The sequence below is a fragment of the Myotis brandtii genome, unplaced genomic scaffold (assembly GCF_000412655.1).
Source record: "Myotis brandtii unplaced genomic scaffold, ASM41265v1 scaffold137, whole genome shotgun sequence".
NCBI lineage: Eukaryota > Metazoa > Chordata > Mammalia > Chiroptera > Vespertilionidae > Myotis > Myotis brandtii.
This window is the reverse complement of record NW_005354874.1, coordinates 1535033-1560670: the sequence shown is the minus strand read 5'-3', so window position 1 is coordinate 1560670 and position 25638 is coordinate 1535033. Positions and strand designations below refer to the sequence as shown.

Sequence of the window (25638 nt, the reverse complement as noted above, 5' to 3'; positions counted from 1 at the left end):
TTATTTGGCTAGAATGAATGGTTAAAAATCACATTTATTGATCCAGGCAATCATCATTTAAAAATACATAGTTCATCTACTTATTAAATTGAGTAATACCTAAATTTGATTTTTCAGTGCATGTTGAGTGTAAGAAACAGAATCATCACAATTTCCAAGAAAACCAGAAGTTACCTTTTGTGACATGGCTGATGCATTGTTTCTAAAGGAGAACCTTGGAATAAAACTGGGTCAAGCTTGTTCAGGGCAGTCTCAACCGTTGTTCAGTTTTTCCTCTCGCAAATAAGGAAAAAGAAAATCTTGTTATGGTATTAAATTACTAACAGCATCGATCAGCAGCTGACTAACAAGATGGACTTATCAGCATAAATGGAAATGGGTAACCAGCCACAGAAGTGTAACTTTCTAGGGCTTTGGGCATTCACAGCTGAAGTTGGTTTTCTCCCTGTGGCTTAGGTTCCCTGTTTACACAATTAGCCTTCTCTCAGAGCCTGGAAATCCCATATATTTTGGACACTTGGAGCTTTCTAAATAGCAGAGGATGATTATGTTAACCACACATGTGTTCCTACTCAGGCATTTTGGGAAAGAAAGAAGAAACCATTTATATTAGCTTTCAAATTTTGATAACTGGAAATAAATTGGTAATATTATTTGATTGGAAAGCAAATAATAAGCACAGTACTAAAAAAGTAAAAAACAAAAACAACAACTCTGTAAACAGTGTCATGTTACTTTAAAAAGAGCCATAGTTTTGTTGCTGGTCCGTTTGATTTTTAGGGATCATGGACTTGATTATAAAGGTTGGTGCCATCACAGAATTGGGAGCTCCTTAACTATTTCACAATAAGTACTTTATTTTGAATTTTATATTAAAAGATATTTATGAAATATTAGGACGTAATTAAAACCACACAAGGAATTTATCCCATACAGAAAAAAAATTAAAAAAATAAAGATCTTTGTTTCCACATTAGCAATATTTTTTTCTCCTAAGGGTACTGATTAGGTGATCAAAAAGCTTTTTGTCTGTTCCTTTAATTTGTGAGCATGTGGAGAAACCGCTAATATTAGTTACAGTAAACTTGGAGCACATAATTATAATGTTGCAAGAGGAAAGGAAAATTAAATCATATGAAGCTGAAGGCTGAGTTGTACAGTCTATTGAGTGATTAGTGAATAGGGTTTAAGTTACACTTCGTGGATGTGGGTAAATAAATAAATACATAATTATTATAATGCTCAGAATAGATTTTAGAATTGCTTCTATGGTTGTAAAGTTGCTTCCCCTCATTGTAACCTAATTTTCTTTTCAGTCATCAGATATTTTAGAGTAACTGGTTTTTGAGCCTGTGAAGACCATATATTCATGAGGGAAGAATAGAGTATATGTAAACAACTTATTCTTAACCTCTTATGAATGTGGTAAAACCCAGTCCATTCATTAGCATTAATCATGGGCAGTTTATGTGGAGTGCCTCTCACATAGTCCATCTGAGGTTCAATGACACATGATTTTCTGCTACTTACCTCTCTTCTGGGTTGATTTCCAGTTTCAAATTGGGTAAGCTCAGAGTATCTTCTTGTTTAAGTAGCAGATTTGTATTTATTTAAAACACTTAAGCCAAGTTGCAGGCTCTACTTACTTGAATTTGTGATTAGGAATTCTGTAATTATTTGGAGGAGGGGTAAATTTTGAATGTGTTTGCTATAAGTCTGTGTGTGGGGGGCATGAATATGTCTTAGAAATTTCTTCAAAGGAATTTCTGTCTTACTTACCTTCTTCCCTTTTTTCTTGTAAAATATGATGTTCAAAAGAGCTCCTTATTATATTCTATAACTATTTAGATACAAAGATGCAAAACAAATGGTCAAAGAATCCAACCCAAATACTAATTGACAACCGATAAAAATGATATGGGTGAAAATTAACTCCTTTTGGCTGAATGATTTTGAAGCAACACACTTAAAGCACAAATATTTGGGAGTGATTAGCCTTTGATTAAAAATAAATACTTTTTAATACAATTAAGTAAATTTTAATAAATTAAATGATAATTAGTACTTATTTATAAATATTACTCATTAATAGCCATATTAAATTAGAATTATTAATAGTATTAGACATGATAATATTGTGGTTGGATAAGAGAATGTCCTTGTTCTTAAGAGATTTCTTCTGAATTATTTATGATGAGGGATTATTAATATTTGAAACTGACATTCAAATGGCACAGAAAAATATTATTTATGTGTATAATGCTTTCATACTGTAGGCTGATGGTGACTGTGAAGTTATTGACTTTCTTTGTAGGGAGATTTCGATCGGAGGCTTCTTATGGTGTTTATCATAGTAACAGATGTTTTAAAGATTTTATAGGTTTGAATGAGGTAGGAAAGAATCTCTTTCCTATTGCCTTTTATATCAGTTGCATTTATCCACTTATTATGGTAATTCCACATAATTATATGGCACTTTATACTTCTCAAATATTTTCAAATGTCCTTCTTAAGTCTGTCTTTTAAAACTAATGTTGGATTAGTCATCTCCTTTTGGTAAATGATTGGAAAACTCAGAACCAAATTATGTATCAACCTAATGACCTGCAGGTCTAAGCCTACAACCCACATCTCTTAATTTCCTAGGATAGGCACGCAAAACAAAGTGTGTGTGTGTGTGTGTGTGTGTGGCGCACGCACACACTTCAACACTCTTCTCCCATGTCTTCTGGTAACAAGGAATGTTACCAGAATGTTGGACCTTGCTTCAGCAGCCTCAGTTCTTGAGTTCGGCTTGGAAAGAATTCAGAGCCAAGGAACTCAAATTATAAGAGAAAGCTTATTTAGAAAGTCACAGAAGTGGAGGGAGTGAGCCCGCTTGGCTGCATGGACTCAGGAAAAAAGTTAGAGGCAAAAAGAAGGGTCCTTGGAGCTTATGAAAAAGAAAGTCAGAGAGAATGTGCCTGGGGGAAGGAGAAGGGGAAAGGTTAAGGCATGCTCCAGAGAGCGTGGGTCAGGGAGGTCTCAAAGGAGGGTCTCAATGGAATATTCATCAGCTGTCCAGATGTGTCCCCAATGATTGGTTGGCACCAGGGAGGAGGTCGTTAGTCATTGCAGCTGGTCCTGATGTCAGCCATCGTGTCACCCCGCCTGGCCTTCCTGCTTTTCTGGGCCTGGGGCTGAAACACACTGAGGCCAAATGTTATCCTGAGGGCTTAATGCTTAAGGGGGTGGTCATGCAAAGGTTTGTATGTGGCTATTCTTTGCCCCTCTTGTTCCAGAATTCCTAGTTATTTCAGCCTGTCAAGTGATCTGTTTTGGATAGAAGGAAGGCTTGTCTAATTCACATGCTACCTACTTTGTGTGGAATAGCATATTCTGTCTTTTATTCTGCCTTTGAGAAGGGAGTGGCATGAGAGAAAGGCTACTGACATGGAAGTCACAGGATCAGTTCAAGTCTCTGTTCAGTCACTTGCTGGCTTTTAGGATCCTGGATGATTCATTTTTCTCTTTAAAGGCTGCTTATAGTGACTAACCAAAGATTTATTTTCTCTCTTTAAAAACCTCTCTTGAAGAACCACTTCTCATGACTTAACCAGAGATTAATTTCTACTCTCATTATAAGACATCCAGAGGGCCTGTGCCTCAGCTCCACAGTCTCCAATATTCCTGCCTCCTCCTCTCCTCTGCTCTCCTGGGGTGTGGCTCTCACCACTCCCTGGGCATCACATTTGCATTTCAAACAGGAAGAGAGGGATGGGCAAAGAACCAAAGGAATGTGTGTGCCACATGCCAACCCTCTTTAAAGGACTTTTTAAACAACCCTTGCAAATGACTTCTTTGTGTCTCATTGGCCAGATCTGTGTCCTGTGGTCACCTCTACCTATAGAGAGGCTGAGAAATATAGTTTCTTAGTTGAGCTTATTGCTGTCCCATCAACAGTGGGCTTGTTTTAGTTAGAAAGAAAGAGAATGGACGCTAGGTAAGCATCTGCTGTCTGCCATAGGGGTTGCGTTAGATGATCCTTGGTCTAGGTGGCCCTGTCTAGTTCCAGAAGTCATGAACTCTGTTTAATAAGTTCTCGGGAAATTGGTGATGAAGATGTTAATGCTCTGGGTGGCAGAATAACCTAGATCGGGGTTTGACAAATTATGTTGCAAAGGTCAAACCCTGCTACCCACCCGAATTTGTAAATACAATTTTATTAAAGCACAGCCACACTCATTTATTTATACACTGTCTAGACTGCTTTTGCATTACAGGGATAGAGTTGAATAATTGTGACAGACTGGCTGGCCTGCAAAGTTGAAGATATTTACTATCTGGTCTTTTACAGAAAAAGTTCACCAATCCCTGGCTTAGATGATCCAGAAGAACCCTCCCATTTGGGGGTTTCAGAACAAGCATGTGTTCATTTGTTCAATTTGTATTTGAGCATCCATTACATTTCAGGCTTTAGACCATACACTGGAGGGAGAGCAGTGAGCTTCCATGTTATAAAGTCAGGCAGACAGTAGGCAAATAAGTAAAACTTATAGTCTATCACATAATAGTAAGAGCTACAGAGAAGAATGAAGCAGGAGAGATGGAGATTGAGAGCAGGAGAGGAGCCTGCAGTTTCTGAGCATGGTCAGGAAAGGTGACATTTGAACAAAAATCCAAAGGTGAGGGACAGAAGCCAGGTGGCCCATGGAGGGAATAACATTCTAGAAAAGCATGTGCAAAGGCGGTAGCAGTGTGTCTGGAGAGGCTGAGAAATAGCAGGGAGGCCAGTGTTGCTGGAGTAGAGTGAGCAGCGGAGAGTATGGTTAGGGCTGTCATGTAGGGCCTTACAAGCCATTGTAACTTCTCAAGCCATGGAGAACCTTGAGAAGAGGAATAACATGACTTACATTTTAACATTTTACATTTTACAGTGCTGACAATAGACTGGGCAGGGGGCCTTGGAGAGGGGAACCTGGGAGACCAGTCTGGATGCTATCAGGCTATGAGGTAGTAGATAATAGTGGCTCAGATTCGGGTGACAGTGGCAGGACAGAAAGAAGTGGTTGGACTCTGGATAGTTTTTGAAGGTAGAGGTAACATGATTTGCTAATCAGTTGACATAGGGTGAGAGATAGAGTCAAAGATGACTTGGATTTTGGCGTGGACAACTGGAAGAATGAAGTTTCTATTTATGGATGTGGGGCAGCTTCCAGGAAGAATACGTTTTATGGGAAAGATTGATCAGTGTTCCAGTCAGTGCTTATTAAATGCTCAAGTACAGTGTTAATTAGGCAATTGCATATTCAGATCTCTCATTCGGGGGAAGGCCTGGGATACAATAAATTTGAGAATCAAGAGTGTGCCGATGATATTTTAAAGTGATGGACTGTATGAGTTCACCAGGAAAATGAATGTAGATAAAAGAAGATGTTGAAGGACCCTGGAACATCCCAAAACTAAGATCAAAGAGATGAAGATTAACCAACAGTGAGACTGAAAAAAGATAGTCAGTGCTCCTCCTGGATAAAATCCAGGGCTTGTGAATTCCTGGAAGTCTGTGGAGCAGAGTGATCAGTAAGTCAGATGTTGCCGACAAGTAGTTAGGAACATGAGGACCAGCTGATTGATTGATGATTGACTTGAGCACTCTGTGGAGGTCATGGGTAACCTTGCAAAGAGGGTTTGGGGTTTGGTTGGAGTGATGGGGATAAAAATCCCAATTTGAGTGGGTATAGGAAGATAATGAGGAGAGAAATAGCAAAAGGTGAGTATAGACAAGTCTTTCAAGGAATCTTTCCTTTTTTATAAGGATGAAGAGATGGGGTGATAACTGGAAAAGGAAGTTGTGGGGATTTTGTTGTTTGTTTTGTTTTCGTCTATATAGCAGACAAACAATATAAGAGAAATTAGAGCAAACAATACAGGAGAGAGACAAATGACTGCTGTGTGTATGTGGGGTGAGGTAATGTGAGGGATGAGCTGCCATTGTGAGGTCTTTGATGGATGAGAAAAAAATGGACCATGCGCACGAATCAGGAAGATGTGGTGGAGTCCCATGGAGATTGTCCCTGATTGCTTCTGTTTTTCTCAGGGAATTAGGAAGCAAGGTCAGCTGCAGAGTTAGGGTGAAGAAGGAGGCACTAGATTTGAGGAGGAATGAGAAAGTAAAGATCCATACTTGGGAAACGTATGATTGCTGGGCAGCATCAAGGACTGACACTGAGGGTAGTGGTGCTGTATTTAAAGAGTGTGGTTAGCCATGTTAGTGCCATTCACCAGCCAACTTCAGCTTATGGGAGCAGGCATGGAGTAGGATTTAACTGTGCTTGGAGTTTTGCTAAGTGAATAAGGTGGCCAAGACCAGGCCAAAAAAAGTTGATAGTTTCTGCAGGGAATTAATTATAATGATGGGCCATGGACTTGAGCTCACTTATGGACCAAAGTATGGACTTAGGGGGATGCAAGACAGGTTGAAGAATTGTTGGGAATGGGTACTAAAGGGTGCTCACTGGAAAGTTAGAGGCACTGCTAGTGAGATGCTTGCAAGCAGGATCTGTGGAGGAGGCGGAATTTGTTAGTGAACACAAGGACTAGGGTGTGGTAAGGGGACTGAGTGGCTGACATAGAGTATGGACGAGATTCTTGGGAGAGAAGAGGTCAAGGAATTGAGAGGTCAGGGAGTTGGAAGTGTAATCTTCATACCTTGTAATCACTAGGAATTATGTCAGGACAGATGTCAGAGAAACTGATCCAGGAGCATAAAATTGAGGAGTGATAGGGAGTGACCTCTGGGGGCCAGTAGATGAACTGCCACACAGACAAGTCTGTGACAGAACACGCAAATCTGGTTAAGGGTGTGTGGGCAGCCCCGAGGAGGAGGAAGAGACTACCCAGCCAGACACGACATAAATATTTTATTGTTTCCACAGAACTTATTTACATTAGCATGAATTTTAAACCTGTGTGCCCCTAACGAGTGTAGAAATGCCAACTGTTTGTTACAATTGAAATGGAAAGAAAAATGCACGATTCTCTGAACCCACAAGCACTAACATTGTATGTTGGCACATGGACCTGCACGTCCACAAATCTGCTGGGTTTTTTTCTTTTTTCTTTTTTTCCCTGGGCTGTGGCATTAATTGACATGAACATGAAACAGCCACAGGACTCAGGAGTCCTGGGGTGGAGCCCAGCCAGAGGGGTACAGAAAGTGAGTGATTCTTCTTTTCTTTAGCCCAGAAGTTGATCATCAACTTAAGTCTGAAATGAAAAATTTGAGTTACTGACACTCCCCTTTTTCCTTCATGGTGCTCGCCATCAAAACAACATTGTTCACTCAACTGTCTGCATAGATCATGCTCTTATTAAAAATGGCTAAAATATGTGTGCTGTTTTGAAATATTTCCAATTGAACAGTATTTCTAATGTTAACCTTTTTGGTTGCACACTGGATTAAGGTTTTGTGTGCCACCACTGACTGGGCTATATTTAGTTGTCTCTCTTGGTGGATATGCATAATTGAAAATGTGCAAATGAAAACATCCCTCTGTCCCCTCTTCAAATTAAGACCTTTTTATGAGTCTCACAGTAGTGCTTCACTTGATTTCTATGTTTCCGACAATTTTGTGGGTGGAGGACCTTTTTGCTCTTTAGTAATTATCCCTTTCTGGGAGACAGGTCCAAAATAGACCTTGCTTATATGGAATTCCTCAGATTCTCAGAGTGACATTTCTCAATGTTTATCTCAGCTTATTATCATAAAAACTCTCTTGATGAAATTCTGTGTATATATCTATGTATCTGAATAAACTTGCTAACCTGTAGAATTCCCAGAATTTTTATTTTCTCTCTCTCTCTCTCTCTCTCTCTCTCTCTCTCTCTCTCTCTCTCTATCTCTCTCTCTCTCTCCCCCTCCCCGCCCCCAAGGACATACTTAGAAAGAGGAAAGGGAAGAGAGAGAATATATGTCCTGACTGGGAATCGATTTCCCCCCCCCCCCCCCCCCCCCCCGCCCCCAAGGACATACTTAGAAAGAGGAAAGGAAAGAGAGAATATATGTCCTGACTGGGAATCAAACCTTTCGGTTTTTTAAGACAACACTCAACCAATTGGGCTACTCCAGCTGGGCCCAGAGTTTTTAAGAGTGATATTTTAGCTTTATCCCAGATACTGTTTTTTCCTTGGAGTTGCTTGAGTTTGGCGGGGTGTACTGCTTATTCTTCTATAAATTAAAGGTAACTGACACATTAATTTGGTCTTTCAATGCCATTGATGTCATATTAATTCTAGTAGAGATACTTTTACAAATGCAAATGAAGAAATGGAGTTACATTATTTGGTTACTATTGCTTTCTTTCTGGTTGTTCTGTAGTGACCAGATCTCTCTCCAATAATGTTTAAAAATTTTTAAAAAGTCCTAACTTTCATTTTTGCCTATCAGATAGTTTTTAAGGTATTTATGGTTTACCTCTGCAGATTTTTTTGTTTTTGTTTTTTTTATTAGATATAGTAAATGGTTACCCACAGCCCAAGGCTTCTAGGCATGTAGACTATAAAAATCCACAAGTAAATCAAACAAGGCAGCTAAAATTCCACAATGAAGGTGAAAAAAAAGTTCAGGGCTTTATTTAGTAAAGAGTGACAAGCTGAAAAATAGATCCTGCCCAGCACCTACGGTTAACAAATTAGAGCTCTACTGAATGAGAACAGGGCGGGCATTGCAGAGATGAACAAGGCCTATGATGGACCGACGAAGGGAAAGAAGTTGGAGCCTTCAACTAGGGAAAGAATTTCACAGGCAACAGTAGATCTATCTGTGGCCAGTATGACTGTCCTGGAGGCACTGCAGCTGATCTTACATGATGATGACAGGACATGTAATAATTTGATTGAAATGACAGGTTGAGGTCAGTGACCCCTTGCACACTTTCCGGTGTGGTACATGGAGAGCAGTGACCCAAATGCTCTTCTTGGTAGAGCACCTGCCTTCAGCCCCCCGTGGAATTTCTTCTGGTCCCACATTTACTCTAAGCAGCATCTGCTGCCCTATGGACTCAGCATGATGGGATGGGTCTGGTTTATTCAGCCATGCTGGGCCATCTCACTGGGCCCAGGGGAAGGGAGGCCACAGGGCACGTGGGACTGTCTCTCCGCACTCACTGAGGAACTCTTACCTGGACTACCACAGAGCCTCCTCAGCAGTCTCCCATCCTCTTCTCTTGACAACTATTCCCATTCCCATCTACTGTCGACATAGCAGCTGTTCTAATTCCTTTTCTATGCCTTTGATGGTCCTCCATTATAAAGAGGATAAAATACAGACATTACCTCATGGTCTCTGTAATCCCTGTCACTCTCCTCTCTTGCTCGTCATGCTGGCCTCCTTGGTCGTCTTCTTGATTTTCTAAATCCCCAGGTTCTGTCACACCTCAGGACATTGACATGTCCTGTTTCCTCCGCCTGGAACATTCCTGTTTTCAATCTTCATCTGGTTCTTTTTTCCTTATCTTTTAATCAAAATAAAAATGCTACCTTCTCAGAAAGGCCTGTCAGCAGTGGGTTCTGCCTGCCCCCATTCATCTCCATCTCAGCCCCTCGTTGGTTTCCTCTGTGAGGCTGTCACAATTATAAGTAACATATGTGTGCATTTGCTCCTTTGGCCATCTCTCCCATCAGAAGGTAACCTCTCTGAGAGCTAAGACCTCTCATGTCTTGTTTCCATTGTAATCCCAGAATAGCATTAAGTTTGCAATTAATAGATACTCAAATCGTTATAGAATAAATGAAGGGAAAGTAACAGTGATATACATACACTGTTACAATTGATGGGTCACCTTTTTGTTGTCCCTCCCTTCCCTTTCAGTATATAGGCTTCTTTATTTTCCTTAACCCAGCTTAGGGGTGCCACTCCCAGAAGGAAGTCAAGAGCTCACTCTGGGAGCTTTGGGTCTAGCGGTGCTTGCTTGATGTTTTGAGATAATTAAAAATATTGTTGGGGCTTTATTAGCAAGTTACGTCCCTAGTTATTATGACCACTGTCATCAACTTGCTAAGCAGAAGATCTTGGAAACGATACCACCTTCTTGACTTTCTGCAGCACCAACTGCCATCTTTCAAAGCTGTCATCTCACCCTTCTCTTTTGCCACAAGATGCCCCAGTCTGTTCCTTCCTCTGCTGTTACCATTTCCGCAAGTTGAGCAGTTCGGGACCGTGGTTCCTTGCCATTCCCCTGTGATATTTTCGATTTAGTCAGTTTGATATGTTTTTTTGTGTAGTTTCTCCCACTGCATAGTCATAGACATTTCCTACAGTGTTGTTCCCTTGGATCTCCAGACTCTGCTGTCCTTTTTCTTCTTGGCTCCTCTCACTAATTCTTATCTTCTTGCGATGACAAACTGCCCTCTATGCCAAAATCCAGTTGCCTCTTTTTCCAGTGTTGCCTATGCCAGTACGGCATGGCTCTACACATGAATGGCCAAGTAGCCTTTAGCCCTTCTCCAGGCCCAGGTCATCTATTTGAGCTCTCTGCACTTTTCTTTATGACCTTTCTTAAGGTTCACCTTGGCAAATTGTCAAGAGCAGTGACTGCTCATTCCAATGCTTGCTCGGTGCCATGACATGGACCCCAGTTCAACCTACTGTCTAAAGGCAGACTTTCCCTTTGCTCCACCTGGAAGCCTGTGTCAAATAAAGTGAGTTTGCCCTTACTAAGTCCCAAAACACTTAACACAAGCCCACTATTGGGCTATCTATTAATTCAGCAACAAATATTTATTGATCACCTGTTTGGGTCAGACACTGTTCTCCATGGCAGTTGGTAAGCAAGACATTGAAACTGTCCATACATTCTAGTGGGCACGTGCACGTATTTACAGTGTGTGCATAGTATAAGTATTTGTATATGTATTAATTAAATATGTTATTATACACTGTTATGCAAGTAAATTGTGTCTTGCCAACAGGGTTATAAGTTTTTCAGAAACTTTTACTTTGTGTACTGTACTGCTTGGGAGAATGCTGAGTACAGAGCAGGTATTCAATAAGTTCAATGACTACATTAAAAACAAAATACAAAAATAAAATACAAAATAGAGAATTGTTGTCAGAGAAAAACATGCCATGTGTTCCCCTATTGTATGTTGGAGTGGGGTTCTTGGGGTACTGCTGAAAGAAGCATTTCTGGAGGATGAGATATGGTAGAAAGTTTATTTTTATGGAATTACGCCCCTGAGTTTCCAACCATTTCCCTTAGTGCAGTAATAGAAGAGATGTAGTAAAGCTAAAATCAGAGTCAGTGTCCAGAGTTTCCTTTCCATGTTGGAGCAGTGTCCAGTACAGCATTAGGCTAGCTACAGTCCATTAGTCCAGTGTGTGTGTGTGTGTGTGTGGGGGGGGTGTCCGCATGGCAGTGGGCTACACGGGAGAATGCCAGGAAGCCAAGCATTTTGGCCAATGACCTCGGTTCCCAGGTGTGACTGACAGGAAGCACCTTCCCAGGATAGTCAGCATGTGGCTATCTTCCCTTTGTCCTCAATGTTTTGCAGGGAACATACCTATAATGTCTGGCCTTGCATTTATTCCTTTTCTATTATTAATATAGCTAATTACTCTGTATCAGAAGTACATTCAAGTGAGATACAATACCCCACATATAATGCATTGATGCAATGTCTAATTGCAGTCTAGCACTTCTGCATTAATTAATGGGTGTCTCCCTGTTATGGGTTCAGGATATGCTAGCTCACTATATCTAGATATAAAACAGTTTCATGTAAAGTTCACATTGTAAGCAGGGCAGTGTTTATAGATCTAGAGTTGTAGTTTCAAGCATGGGTATATAATGTTAATACATAATAATCTATTTGCCGTCTCAGTAAAATAACAAATGTAAGAAATGTTGAAGCATTCACCGTGTGCTAAGGAAAACCACACTCATGCATGTCTCCTCCACTTTCAGTACTTCCCTTTTGATGCTCCTGGACACCAGATACAGGTTGGATGTGCTATAGTCTAACTCAATTCTGACACTGTTTACCTGGGGATCCGATCATATCCCACAGGTTAAGGGCTTAGTCCCACAAGACTGTCTCTACTTCAGATGCCAGTCACAAAACAGGTTGGAACCTGTTCTTCTGACCTACAGCTTTAAATTGGAGGTTCTTGTGACCCTCTTCTTGAATTCAATTAATTTGCTAGAGAGACTCACAGAACTCAGGAAACACAGTTTACTTTTACTAGATTACTGGCTTATTATAAAAGAACTAGTGACCTGGTGCATGGATTGGTGCACATTGAAAGGAAATTAATTAGAAGGTGGCCGGCAGGACAGGACTGGGAGAGATGGGACAGACATGCCCTGGAGCCAACCTCCTGCTTCTGCGAGTGAGTGGGTTCTCTCTGGCAGATGGGGTCCCTCGGCCTGGCCTGTAGGGATCAGGTCGAAACTGGCTCTCTGGCATCCCCTGAGGGGTCCTGGAGTGTGAGAGGGCACTCTGCAAAGTTGCTGTCGTACAGGGTGTGGAACGCAAACACAAGTGTGCAGTAAACCAGATTCGGGACCGACAGTGCCCCAGCAACACCATAACCCATGGCTAAAGGTGGAATCGCGCAGCCCTGCGAGGAATTGGGCTCCCTCCTCTCTGGTTTCAGGGTGCGTCACCCGAGAACCTCTATTACCAAGTCACTGTAGCTCGGTAGCTCCTGCGTTGAGTGTCTGCCCCCTGGTGGTCAGTGCACATCATAGCGGCCGGTCGGATGGGTGGAGGGACACTTAGCATATTAGCCTTTTATATATACAGATTTACCTCAGGAACAGCCAGATGGAAGAGATGTACAGGGTGAGGGATATGGGAAAGGGTTTGGAGCTTTCATACTTCTCTGGGCTCGCCGCTCTCCTAGCACCTCCCTGTGTGCACCAGCCCAGAGCTCTTCCAGCCCATCCTTTTGGGTTTTTATTGAGGTTTCATTACATGGGCATGATTGATTAAATCATTGGCCATTGGTGATTAATTCAACCTCTGGGGTCTAAGGTAGGGGCTGAAAGTTTTTACCCTCTCAATCACATGATTGATTTTCTTGGCAACCAGCCCTCCTCCTGGAGGCTTTCCAAAGGTCACCTCATTTACATAAACTCAGGTGTGGTTGAAAGGGACTTGCTATCACTGGGAACAAAACTAAATATCGTAACAGAAGACAGAAAAAGTCAAGAACCATATGCTTTCACTTCTATGTGGGATATAAAACTGAAAGCAACAAATAACCAACAAGACAAACGAAAAATTCATAGACACAGACAACAGTATGGTGGTTACCAGCAGGAAAGGGGGTTCAGGGAGGTAGTAAAGAGTAAAGACAGTCAAATTTTAAGTGGTAAACACAATGCAATATACAGAGATGTGTTATTGAATTGTACACTTGAAACATATTTACTTTTATTAACCAAAATAAATTTTTATTAAATTTATTGAAAAAATTTAATAAAAAAATTTTAAGGGCAAATCAGTAAACAAAAATAAAAACCATACCAAAACAAACATACAAACAAAAAGATGCTTCTACAGCTCCCTTAGGAAATTACCAGGGTTTTAGGAGCTCTGTGTCAGGAACTGTGGAGTAGGACCAAAATATATGTTTCTTATTGTATCACAATAGCACATCATTTTATTAGGCTTTCCAAACAGAGACTATGTGGTGCCAGTTGGCCACAATAAGATAGATTTATTTACTTAAAAGCAAAGTAGTTGCTACTTTAAACTGACTCAGCATGCTAGGAGCCTCAGTGCCGTGTGCTTCTGCGCAGTCAGTGAGCAGGATCTGACCTTACAGAGGAAAAATGAAAAAAGTTTGTTCATCAGGCAAGATGGCATATGCCAGGAAACAACTGGAGAAGGGAGGCAGGATAGTAAGAGGCCAGGAAAACTCCTTGACAGGTGGACTAGGGGAACTGAGACAGATAGCTAAACAGCAGTTTGCAGCCATCTAGTAAATCCTATCTTCCCTAAACCAAGGACACTTAGAGTAAATGATAGCCCTGGCTCAGTTGGTTAGAGCCTCATGCTGATATGCCAAGGTTGCGGGGTTAATCTCCGGCCAGGGCACATATAAGACTCAACCAGGGAACGCACAAATAAGTGGAACAACATACTGGTCTCTGTCTCTCTCTGAAAATCAATCGATCAATACATTTTTTAAAAAAGTAAATGGTTTGCACTTTTTCTCCCAACCAGAGGGTAAATAGCTTAAATCACCCTACTCAGGGAGACAGCAGAAATCCAGTTAGTGCCATTTGCCAACCACACCCAAAGACAGATGAAGCTGAGGAATAAATCTCATTTTGGCATGTTAGCATAAAACTGGTGAATATTCTATTGAGATCCTCCCCTAAGAAACCCCCTCCCCAAACTCTCAGCCTTTAAAATCCTCAAAAAGAAGGTCCCTGCCTTTGCTCTCCCTCCAGGAGCTGGCCTGCACTTTCCCCCTCCCCTTCTCTCTCTCCTTCCCCCACAGGCATGCATCTCCTAAACTCTAAGGGATCTCACTAGGTTTGCAACCAGGGCAGCAATGGGCAGTGGCACTTGGTCCCCAGCAAACCCCCAGAACCTGTCCCCAAGGCTCCCTTTTCTCTGACTTGTTAGTGCGCCAAAGCAGCCCAGCCTAGGCTCATTTCCCCACCTAGTCCCTCTCATGTTATCCTAGGCCCCTTCTTATTTCACTATCTCAGCTTTAATAAACATCCTCTAAAATTCACCTGGACTCGTGTTGTGAAGTGTTTCCTGCACAAAATCAAGAACCTACACACTACCGGCTGGCCCTAGGCAGTCCTGTCAGGTCCCTTGTCTAGTAATAGAAGGAAAAACTCATTTAGCAGCAGCGAGCAGCTCAAAACAATAAGCAGCAATAGATGAGTGTATATGTTGCTTCAGGTCTGATGTCCTTTGAGGGTCTTAGTGCAGCGATTGGTAGAGACAGCCGGTGCTCTCCCAGGGGCTTATCTGCATTATTTAATCATACTGACTTTGTTTACCACGTTTAGCTAAAAAAATTCCAGCCTCATTCTCCTGAAGCAAATGGCATTACTCATGAACATTGGTGCTTTGGACCATATTATAAATACCATAAGATATTTAGCACAAATGGAATCTAAGATTCAATGTGCAATAACTTTCTCCACCCACAAAAGCTTTTTTCATGTTTCAGACACTTTCATATGATTGGTCAGTTAACCTAAAAATTTGCCAACGCAGAGTGTTTTCACTTCACAGACAACTTGTTATCCAAACACGTTTTGCTTTGTTTTGTTTTTGTCCTGTTCTGGGGGAGTAGGCTGAAGCTTCCTGAAATTTTTTTATTTTTATTTTTTAAAATGATTTTAGAGAGGGAGAGATAGAAACATCGATGGTGAGAGAGAATCATCAATTGGCTGTCTCCTGCACTTCCCCTACTGGGGATCCTGGGATCCTGGGATCCTGGCCTGGAATTGAACCTCGACCTCCTGGTTCATAGGTTGACACTCAAATACTGAGCCCCGCAGGCCAGGCGATATAGAAATATTGCTAGTGACTATACCAGAAGATAAAAACTTACCATAAAGGAAAAGCCAATGGTTGTTTTTCATACTAAGTCTACATCTCATAAGACCTTCTATAAAGATACATACTTGATTCTTTTAAACTATGTAGAGCTGTGCTTGCAAATTATATTTTAGGGGTACCATATCACATTTCTTTGTCTAAAAATCCACATGGTTCCAGCATTTGGAGGTGTCAAGAATGTAATTGACTCCATCCTTAGTTTTTCCTGGGTAAAATTGACCAGGACAGCCTGGCTGTTACACAAAATACAATTTTATTAAATTATGTTCATATGAAAATTCCAGTGAGAGTGGGAAGCAGGAGTACTAAGCAAGCCTATTTTTAAAATTATATGGAAAAATCACATGAAAGTAACAAAGAATATTGTGAAAAAAATGAATAATGAGAGGAAACTGGCCCAATCAGATAGAATATAATGTCAAGCTATCATAATTAAAGCCATTCGGTATCTGTGGGAATAGTTTCATCAATGGAACAGGATAATGTAGGTATAAATGCAAATACATGTGGGAATGTAATATGTAATAAAAATGAATTTCACATCAGTGGGTAAGAGATGAATTTGCCAACAAATTTATGTTAGGCAATTTGCTGACCATTTAAGAAAAAAGTAGTAGAGTAGGCCCTCCCCTGCAGTCCTTACGCCAAAAGTAGTTCCTAATGGACTAAAGTTTTAAGTATAAAAACTGAGATTATAAAAGTAATAATAAAAAACATGGACAGCCCTAACCAGTTTGGCTCAGTGGATAGAGCGTCAGCCTGCGGACTGAAAGGTCCCAGGTTCGATTCCGGCCAAAGGCATGTACCTTGGTTGCTGGCACATCCCCAGTAGGGAGTGTGCAGGAGGCAGCTGATTGATGTTTCTCTCTCATCGATGTTTCTAACTCTCTATCCCTCTCCTTTCTTCTCTGTGAAAAATCAATAAAATATATTTTTAAAAAAACATGGACATCTTATTTCATAATTTTGGATTACAGAAGGCCTTTCAGTAAAACTTCCAATACAGAAACTCTAAGGAAAAAAGAATGATAAATTTGACACATAAGCATTAAAAGCTTATCTATTATCAAAAAAAAGTCTTGGAAAAAATTAAAAGATATATGACAAACCAGGAAAAACATTTGCAAAAATGTGACCACGACTTATTGACTGAGTATGTTAAGGTTCTGATTATAGTTTGATGGAATTGAATGGAATTTCTGTCCTGAAACAAGTTAACTTTTCCTGTCTTTCACACTTTGGTAAATAAGGGATTTCAAAAGGGTCATTGGCTTCACTCAACTCTCCTCTTTAAAGAGTTAAATTATAGTGTTTAAAACAATGCTTATTACCAGAAAACTGCACATACTGTGGTACTGTGTAGAGGTGGGTTTTGAGGAACAGGTGTACATCTCAGGGTTTGTAGTAAGTCGCCCCCCCTTCCTCTTCATGTTTCTGTAGGCCTGTCATTTACCTCCTCGTGCCTCAGCTTCTTTCTTCCCTTCCTTTGGTTTCTCACCTACCAAATGAATCTAGTAATAATCATTCCATTGGGATTTTTGTGAGGGCAGGAAATGATAGAATGCAGGTAAGTTTATCTAGTCCAAAAGGATAATGGCAGCAATCTGTAGGTTTTTCTTCAAGGGCTGAATATATGAATATAGTGGCACTTTATGAATGAGCCAATGCTTTGAACTTAGTGATTGGCTCCTCTCATTGTGTTATGTGATCTTCACATCATTGTGCTCATACGTCATGTCTATAAAAGACATGTAAACTTACAAAGGCATTTTTAGAGGAGAGGTCCTTGGTCTTTTCAGGAAGTATAAACTGTTATCCTCCTTCTGTGTTTAAAGAATATTTGTAATCTTTATCATTCTTTTGGAGTTAGTGGTATGTGTTTTCATTAGAAAACATTCATTATTCCCCCATTGTTCATTTTCTTGCTCACCTGACCACCCAACCATCTGTCTCTGTGTGTATCCGTATATTTATTTTTCCCAAAGTACCAGTATGTGTAATTCCTCCAAGAGAAAATGACATTCAAGTGATTTGGCATATAGACACTAAAAAGAAGAAAGAAATCTCCAGAAATGTGTTTAAAAGACAGAGGTTCTTTGTTCAGTGTAATTGGAAGATGGAACACTAGCAGCTGCCGTCCAACTACAGAATCACTCTGTTGATAAGTTCTCACATGTTGAAGAGGAAGCGTTATATTAGGTTTCGCAAAAGGTGCTTGCTGGCATCGGGTAATGGCTGGTTGCTGCCTATGGGTAGGCATGAATCTCTAAAGCTGGCAGTACCCCTAGGTCTATGCCTTTCAGAACTGGTGGAGACACCAAGGACTATTAATCCAGTCTCCTAATTTTTCAAATGAGGAACTAATGCAAGGTTCAGAGAGGTGAGTGGATTGTCTAAGTTCAAGTAGGATCCTGGCTGCCTGGCTCCATACCCCAGTGTTGTCTCCATTTGTGTTTTGTGTCTATCTGAGAATTTGTCTGTTTGTCTGTGACCCCACCCCATGGCCTCTTGGTCACAATTGATTGTTCTAGGTTTGATTCCTGACTAATACCAGGCCAGTCCGGTTCCCTGTCTTTCTGAGTCTGATTGACGGCCCCAAGAATGGTAAATCTGATAAAGAGAGGAAGTCTCTCTGGTGGATTAATGTCAGGTATACAGCTCAGGGCTGTGATGGGCATTGGCATCCCTAGTAGAGGAAGCTATTTTTGGCTGTTCTTGAAACCCATCACATCCTTACCCTTCCAGAAGTTTGGATTTTTTTCTCTTGGATTTTTATGAGCCAGCAATCATTCTTTTTACTTAAAATCATTCTAATTGCAATTCTTTCACTAGCAATCAAAAGAATATTGATTAATATTCCCATTGACTTCTTTATTTTAATACTTAGAGTGATTCTCCTTTTCATTTCTTCAAATTCTTCATCCTTAAAGATTATGGCACAAAATACAATAAGTAGTTGTCTCATCTGTTTATAGTCTGAGTTTGCAATCTAAATGAATGTCCAGATTGTACACATTTGATCACAGTGAATGTGTTTCTTACCATCTGTAATTATAATTTCATTTCAGAGCAGTTATAGATTGGGGCACTTAAGTAATCTATTTGAGACATTTTATTAGGGTGAAGGAAGCTTAATTATTATTATTTCTTTAATCTTCTTCACTTATTTTAAGCAACTCCTTGCATATATATTAATATTTTCCCATTCATTTTTGGAGAGAGTGGAAGGAAGAGAGGAAGAGAGAGGAACATCAATGTGAGAGAGAGATATCAATTGATTGCCTCCTATATGCACCCCTACTGAGGCCTTGTCTGGAAATTGAACTCATGAACCTTTGGTGCACAGGCTGATGCTCTGTTCGCTGAGAAACACCAACCAGGGCAGACACCAGTTTTCTGTATGGGTACAGAAAGCATCTACCACAGTGCCCAACATGTCACTCCATGTTAATTTTTCTTTTCTTACTGGGAACAATAAGAAATAGCGTTTCCTTTTATATAGAGAATATTTAACATTTTAACAGGGAAATTGATACCCTATCACCACCCCTCCTAATTGCTGAATGTCAGCTGAGCACTGGTTCCAGCTGTTGTAGAAGGTTATCCAGGTAGGTACCTTAATAGATTTTGTTCAACATGATAATCTTTGAGAACCAGCAAAATGCTATAAATTGTCTTCCTACCATCAGTATTGCTACCACCAAATGTTTAGCACCTTAGAGGTTACAAAGTTCACGTATATAAAATCAATCCTCACAACAACCCAGAAAGATGTCTTTTAATTAAAGAAGCTGAAGCATGGGTTGTTTTTAAATATGTCTTGCTTAAGAACAGAATTGTGACCCTGGAACTAAAAAAAAAAAGTCTTCTGTCTGAGTCAGTATTTTTTTTTTAAATATCACAGTGATAATATGAAATCTGAGTACTTCCCATGAAAAATTTGGAATCTTTAGATATCATTAATCCTTATTTCATTAAATTATCAAATGAATTGATACCAAGGATGCGGAACCCTGATATTGAGCTTCCCTGGTGACCTGGGACCCCATCCCCTTCAGAGCACTCACATACTGACTTATCGTCCTCATGCCACACACCACACAAGTCAGGAGTGCGTGAGTGTGTTTGTTTTGAGGAGGTTGGGGATGGGGAAGGTAGTGCATGAGTGAAAGCATTTGTTAGTCACTAAGAGGGTTTGAAAGGTGAATCAGATATCCTCACCCCACAGACCTTGGGTCTGTATAAAGGCAGTGAGATGAAGAACAGATTCAGTTAATAGGAAGAACAGGAGCCTGGAAGGACAGTTCATAAACAGAGACCTTGGGGAAATGAGATACAAGGAGTCCAGTTTGGCTGGAGCATATCATGTGTAAAAATAAATAGGGAGAGAAGGTTGGGAAGGGGGAGAAGGGCTAGGCCAGGGTAAGGAGTTTGAACAGCATTCTTTGGGCAGTTGGGAGCCATTGATGGTTTTTGAATGGTTTAGTGATGTGATCATAGCTTGGGCACATATTTCTTATTAGAGTAAACTTTGATATCTCTGTTTCCCATGCCCCTCATATAAACAGCCCTATTGGTTTTACTTACAGAATAAATCGTGGGCTTACCACTCTGCTCCACTGCCACTAGGCTCACCCAAGTCCCTGTCATCTGTCAGCTGGGTTGCCATGGCAGCTTCTTTGGTGGCTTGCTGCTTTCACTCTTGCCCTGCCAACCAGTCCAGTGCAAGTAAAAACTGCCATTGTCCTGGTTAAAGCCCTGCATCATCTTTTCATCACTCTTGGAGTAAAATCCAAACTCCTAGTGTAACCCTACATGGCCGGACCCTGCCACTCTCTGAACACATGGTTTAACGTCTCTTCCCCTCTCTCACTTGGCTCTTGCCACTCTGGCCTCCTCTGTATTTTCTGAACCCAAGCTCCTTCCCAGCTCAGAGTCTGTGCATTTGCTTGGTTGACCTGCCTAGAATGCTCTTTCCCCAGACCTTCACATGACTATTAGCTCCTTACCAAAAGATGCCCCTTGATGTACAGTAGTCCCTGCCCCAGACACACCCTCTGTCATTTACTGGGACTCATTTTCTTCATAGCACACTTACTACTGTCTAAATGGGTTTCTTTATTGACTTGAGTTTATTGTGAGCAGGGATTTCGTTTTGTTCACTGCTGTATCGCCAATACTTAGAAAAGGTCTTGCACACAGTGCATATGTATTGAATTAATAAAGTTAGAGATTTGAATGAGTGGAGCAGGGAGGCCAGACCGGAGCCTGCTGCAGTATGTGCAGTACAGGGTGCACTGAGAGGTTTTTCAGAGGAAGCAAGGGGCAGAGGCAGTATTTGCCATAGCTTGGAGTGCTGAGTCATTGGAGAGGGAAGAGGTAGAGACATTTGAACTCGGACCAGTTATAAGGAACCCAGGATTCTTTGGACACAACCAACCATCTTCATTATAACGCATCCTGTACTCCTGCCTTCAGAAGAACTTGAAGCCTCCAACTTCTGGTGCTCTTGGGTTTTATGACAAAACTGGGTGATTTCCTATAGATGTCCCCTCACTCCAACCAACCTCTCCTCCACCCACCCACCCAACTCCTTGGAAGCTTACGTCTCAGCTTTCATATGTCTCCTTTGCCCGTTTTCTTTCCATTTTCTAAAAGGTCATTTTTTTTTTCTTGTCTGTCTTTTTCTCTGTCCTTATTGGGCCTTACCTTTTTTCTTCCTTTCCCCTCAGCTTACTGGGATATGAGGAAAGAGTGGAGATAAACGCATGTGTTTAAGCTACTAAGTTTAACCAGAGTTCCCCCCAAATCCAGTTTGGTTGGCTTTTATTTTTACTAATTTATTTGATAGCACTTGGGTTCACATGTTTGAAGAAGATGTCCTTGGAGAGGAGGCCAGAGGGGTCCTAAAATGCCGTGTTCTTGAAATGCTCACAGCGGCTCAGTGTGAGATCCCAGAGGCCAGTCATTTCCAACCACTGGACTCTCATAGAAATGTAGTTTCACCCTTATTTGTGTAAACCTTCGGGAATGTTTTAACATGTTTGTAATAAAATTTGTGGCTTATTGTTTAAAATTGAATTTAAGGTACTAAATCAAAGCTTTTGGTGGCATGCCCCTGACAGCAGGGAGAGCCTGGGAAGTGATCCCTAAGAGCTGATCAAAGGGAGTTGCTGAGCATTTTTCCCCCCCTGTATTTGTGTTTGGTCCTTTAATCTGGTAGTGTTTCCAGTTCCATTCTGAATACAGTAATGCACACTCCACCCCCACTCAAGTCTTCTTGGCAGCATCTGGCACCGTCTTTGCCAAATGACCCCTGTTCAGGCATCGGCCTGCCTTTGCTATCAAGCCTATACAAGGCAGGAACAATGGTGATTGTCAGGAAACGGGCATCGTTCAAGATCTTATTCATAGCACATTTTTGTTGTAGTAATCAAATGAAAATAGTAAAATTGACTGAGAAGTGATCACTAGTCATTTCTGCCTAGGTTCACCTTTCCTGGCCAGTGAAGACGGTGTGCTTGGAGGAGTGATTGTTCTTCGATCTTGCAGATGTTCTGCAGAGCCTGACTCCTCCCAAAATAAGCAGACACTTCTAGGTAAGCTGGACATAAACAGTATGTGTGTGTCTTTCTTTCATATTTTCAAGACATGGAAAGATTTATATCCTTAAGTCAATAAGCTGTGGGAGAGCCAGGATGCTCTGTTGACATGTAATGTTCTCTAGTCTCCTGATCTTTTTGCATAGATAAACATCCAAAAGATGAATGTTTACTTCTGAGTCTGTGCGTAGAGAATAGTTTTCAAATGGGCTTAGAACCAAGGATCTTCACAAAAGCTCAATATTAAGAATATGGGACCATGTATTTATCCCCAGCCTTATTCTACAAAACATTTGAGATGACCCATAACAATATACACAGTAACATAGAGTTCCTTCCTGTCCTCCCTCCCGAAAAGGAATCAGAACCATGTGAAGAACTACTGGCCTAGAAATCCATCCTGACTCCATCCCTTATTAGCTGCGACACCTTCATGCATCAGTCTTACTGCTCTTTGTCACTTCACATCTGTAAAATAAGGACATCTGCCATGTCCTCTCATAAAGCTGTGGTGAGGACGGACCAAATGAGTGTTTTTCAGATTTGCAGATGTTCATCCAGATGTGTGCTTTTGTGTCTAGCCAAATGCATCAGTGGGGATAAAACCCAGCCTGTCCTCCACTTGCCATGGCCCAAACTTGTAGGCTACCTCTCCCATGGGGTGTCTTTTTCTAATTCATTCACCCAGAGGGGGTATTTTTAAAAATCTGCATAAAGGTACCACATAAACTAGCAGGGAGCCATGTATGTTATTTTTTTTATTGACTTTTAAATTGAAGTATACATACATGCAGAAAAGTGCACAAATCATAGCTGCAACTAATTGACAAATTATTGCAAAGTGAACCCACCTATGTAAGCAGTACCCATATAAAAAATAGAACTTAACTACAGCTCCAGAACACCCCTTGTAATCCCTCCCAGTCTCTATCCCCTCCAAAGTTAACCACTATGCTGACTTCTAACACCATGATTAGTTTTGCTTGGTTTTATATTTTATATAAATGGAAGCATTGGATGTGTACTATTTGTGTCTGATGTGTTCAGTCAACCTTAAGCCTATTAGATTCATCCATCTTATTAGACATGTCATTAGTTTGTTTATTTCCATTGTTGTATAGTATTTCGTTGTATGGATATTCCAGTCTGTATTTATCCATTCTTCTCTAAGTATTTTTTATATGAGCAGTATAGGTAATGCACAGGTAGTTCAGACCTTTGTATCAAATTCCGTATAGAAAGTGTGGGTGGTGCCTGATCTATGTTGTATGATTGTTATGGATTGTTATAGTACAAGTCTCTTCATACCCTAAGGTTCTGTGAGTATAAAATAGAAGACTGAGCATTTCTTATGAGTGTAAACAGTATTTTCTCTATAGAAGCGCAAAGATCTTTCATAGAATCTCTCCCCTCATTCCTCAAAGGAAAAAAAAAGTACTTTTATATAAAAGGCCTTTTTCTCCACCTGGATTCTGACCACCAACCTCATCATATTTTTGGTAATCTCTCTTTCTACCCATTATACTTGGTAATGATTTGGCTTTGGGACATTTTTTTTAAATGGCCACCTTTTAAAAAAACAAGTCTATAATAATAAAAGCTTAATATGCTAATTCGACCAGACGACCTTCCAGACGAAGCCAGGGCTGCGAGGAAAGCACAGGTCTCTGATGCCTGCCGTTGGCTGGAGGGAAGCCTGGGTCCTGGGTGCCAGAGGGAAGCTAGTGCTGGCAGCCGGGGGAAGAAAGACCTACTCTTGCATGAATTTTGTGCATCGGGCCTCTAGTAAATAAATAAATGGCCACCTTTTGTTAAACTAAGGCACATTAGCCATTTGCTTATTAATCATTGCTGAATCCTTTGAATCTCTTTCCCAGTAGATAGTAGGGAGTTTGATTTTAGAATATGCAGAGGTTGTAGCTGGGCCTTCCAAAAGAACTCAGAATAACCCTTGGTATGTGGAGTTGGGAGGGCAGTTATTAAAACTGCTTCGTGGACTGATCCGGACAGAGGGTCACTTCTTTACTGAGCCTGGACTCTTGCCCATTAGAGTTAATCCTGAAGATTGTAAGGTATTTTTGGTGGTATAGTATAGAAATGCATATTTAAGGATAAATCATAGAATTTTTGCTTATGTTAAATAGTTTTTATTAGCAAGTTAGTAATTTTCTCTGTCTTAAGAAGAATGAAATGTAATGTCAATTTATGAAATAAGTGAAATTTGTTAAAGTGAACTAGAGGGATTGATATTTGTGAGGTTTATCTACTAAAACCCAGTGAATACTAGTATCAACGCATAGATGCTACAAACTACATGGATGTTTACATTTTTGGCTTTGAAAAAGTTATGTATATTCAGTATGTAGTAAGAAAGCAAACATGGTACAGAAGGATAGGAAGGGAGACAGAAAGTCATCTCTGCCGCCCCATTCTCAGAGCCACCAGTCTCTGGATCTGGTTATTCTCATGGGAGGCACCTTCACTCTATGGGATGTATTCATGCTTCTATTTCTGGATTAGTCAGTAACTTATGCCTCTTGGGGGGGGGGGGGGGAATTAACACAACTCACACCAGTTCCACTCCCCTTTCCTCCTGACTTTTGTTAGAATTCTACTCTAGCTTGAAATTATGTTTTTTAATTTTATTGCTACTTTAACACACTATTTCTTGATTCATCAACTTTATATAATCAACTATCCCTTACCCTTAAACTATGTAAGAATAGGAAAGTTCATGTGCTCCTTTCCTTTTTCCTCCTTCTCTCACTCCCAACCCTACCTAACCTCTAGCAACCATACCATTATTGTCATGGTTATTAACATTTACATTCTGTTCTGTAGCTATACTTGTCTCTACTTATCTTTGATTAGAGGTTGATTCCAAACAGTGCCAATTAGTAATCAGCATTGACAGTATCAAGATTGTATAAATAGTATTCACTGCAGATCCTGATAGTGGAAGATTATACCTATAAGGGAAGTGTCTGTCATAAACCTCTGCCTGCAAAAGGAGAATATTTGAAATGTGAAGCTCAGGTGGATACTCCTGTGTGGCACCCTATCAGTTGCCCCAAATCAGGCCACAACTTCATTTGCTTCATGTTTGGACCATGACTTCTCATTTATCTATACATATAAAGAGGTAATATGCTAATTGCCATTATGGTGTCCCCATAACAACCAATTTGCATATATGCGTGCGCAGCAGTGGGGGCTGGCAGCTGGAGCCAAGTTCCTGGAGTTCTGAGGAGAGCTCCTGACAGGAGCCTGGACTGCAAAGAAGGAAGAGGAAGCGGCCATGGGGAGCTCTTCCGATCCCCCTGCACGGACACCCTACCCCAGCCCCCGCATCCCCAGGGGGATGGGATAGACACCCTACCCCAGCCCCCGCACCCCTGGGGGGGGGATGGGGAGGCTGACTGGATGGGGAGAAGATACAGCCTCGGGGTAGCTGTAGCCC

General features: G+C 40.9%; 1 protein-coding gene across 7 annotated transcripts in view; it reads left to right on the top strand.

The window, feature by feature from the left end:
* Positions 1 to 25638, top strand: part of TASP1 (taspase, threonine aspartase, 1) — a 231256-nt gene that overhangs the window by 160826 nt on the left and 44792 nt on the right. For 5 of the 7 annotated variants that reach the window (XR_001360978.1, XR_001360977.1, XM_014535031.1 and 2 more), the window contains one exon: positions 22065 to 22175. The exons of the other annotated variants lie outside the window; for them this stretch is intronic. Coding sequence is in view for 3 of the 5 variants with exons in the window: in XM_014535031.1 (XP_014390517.1) it covers positions 22065 to 22175 (111 nt within the window). In the remaining 2 variants the exon portion in view is untranslated. The remainder of the gene's footprint in view (positions 1 to 22064; positions 22176 to 25638) is intronic. 7 annotated transcript variants of the gene reach the window in all.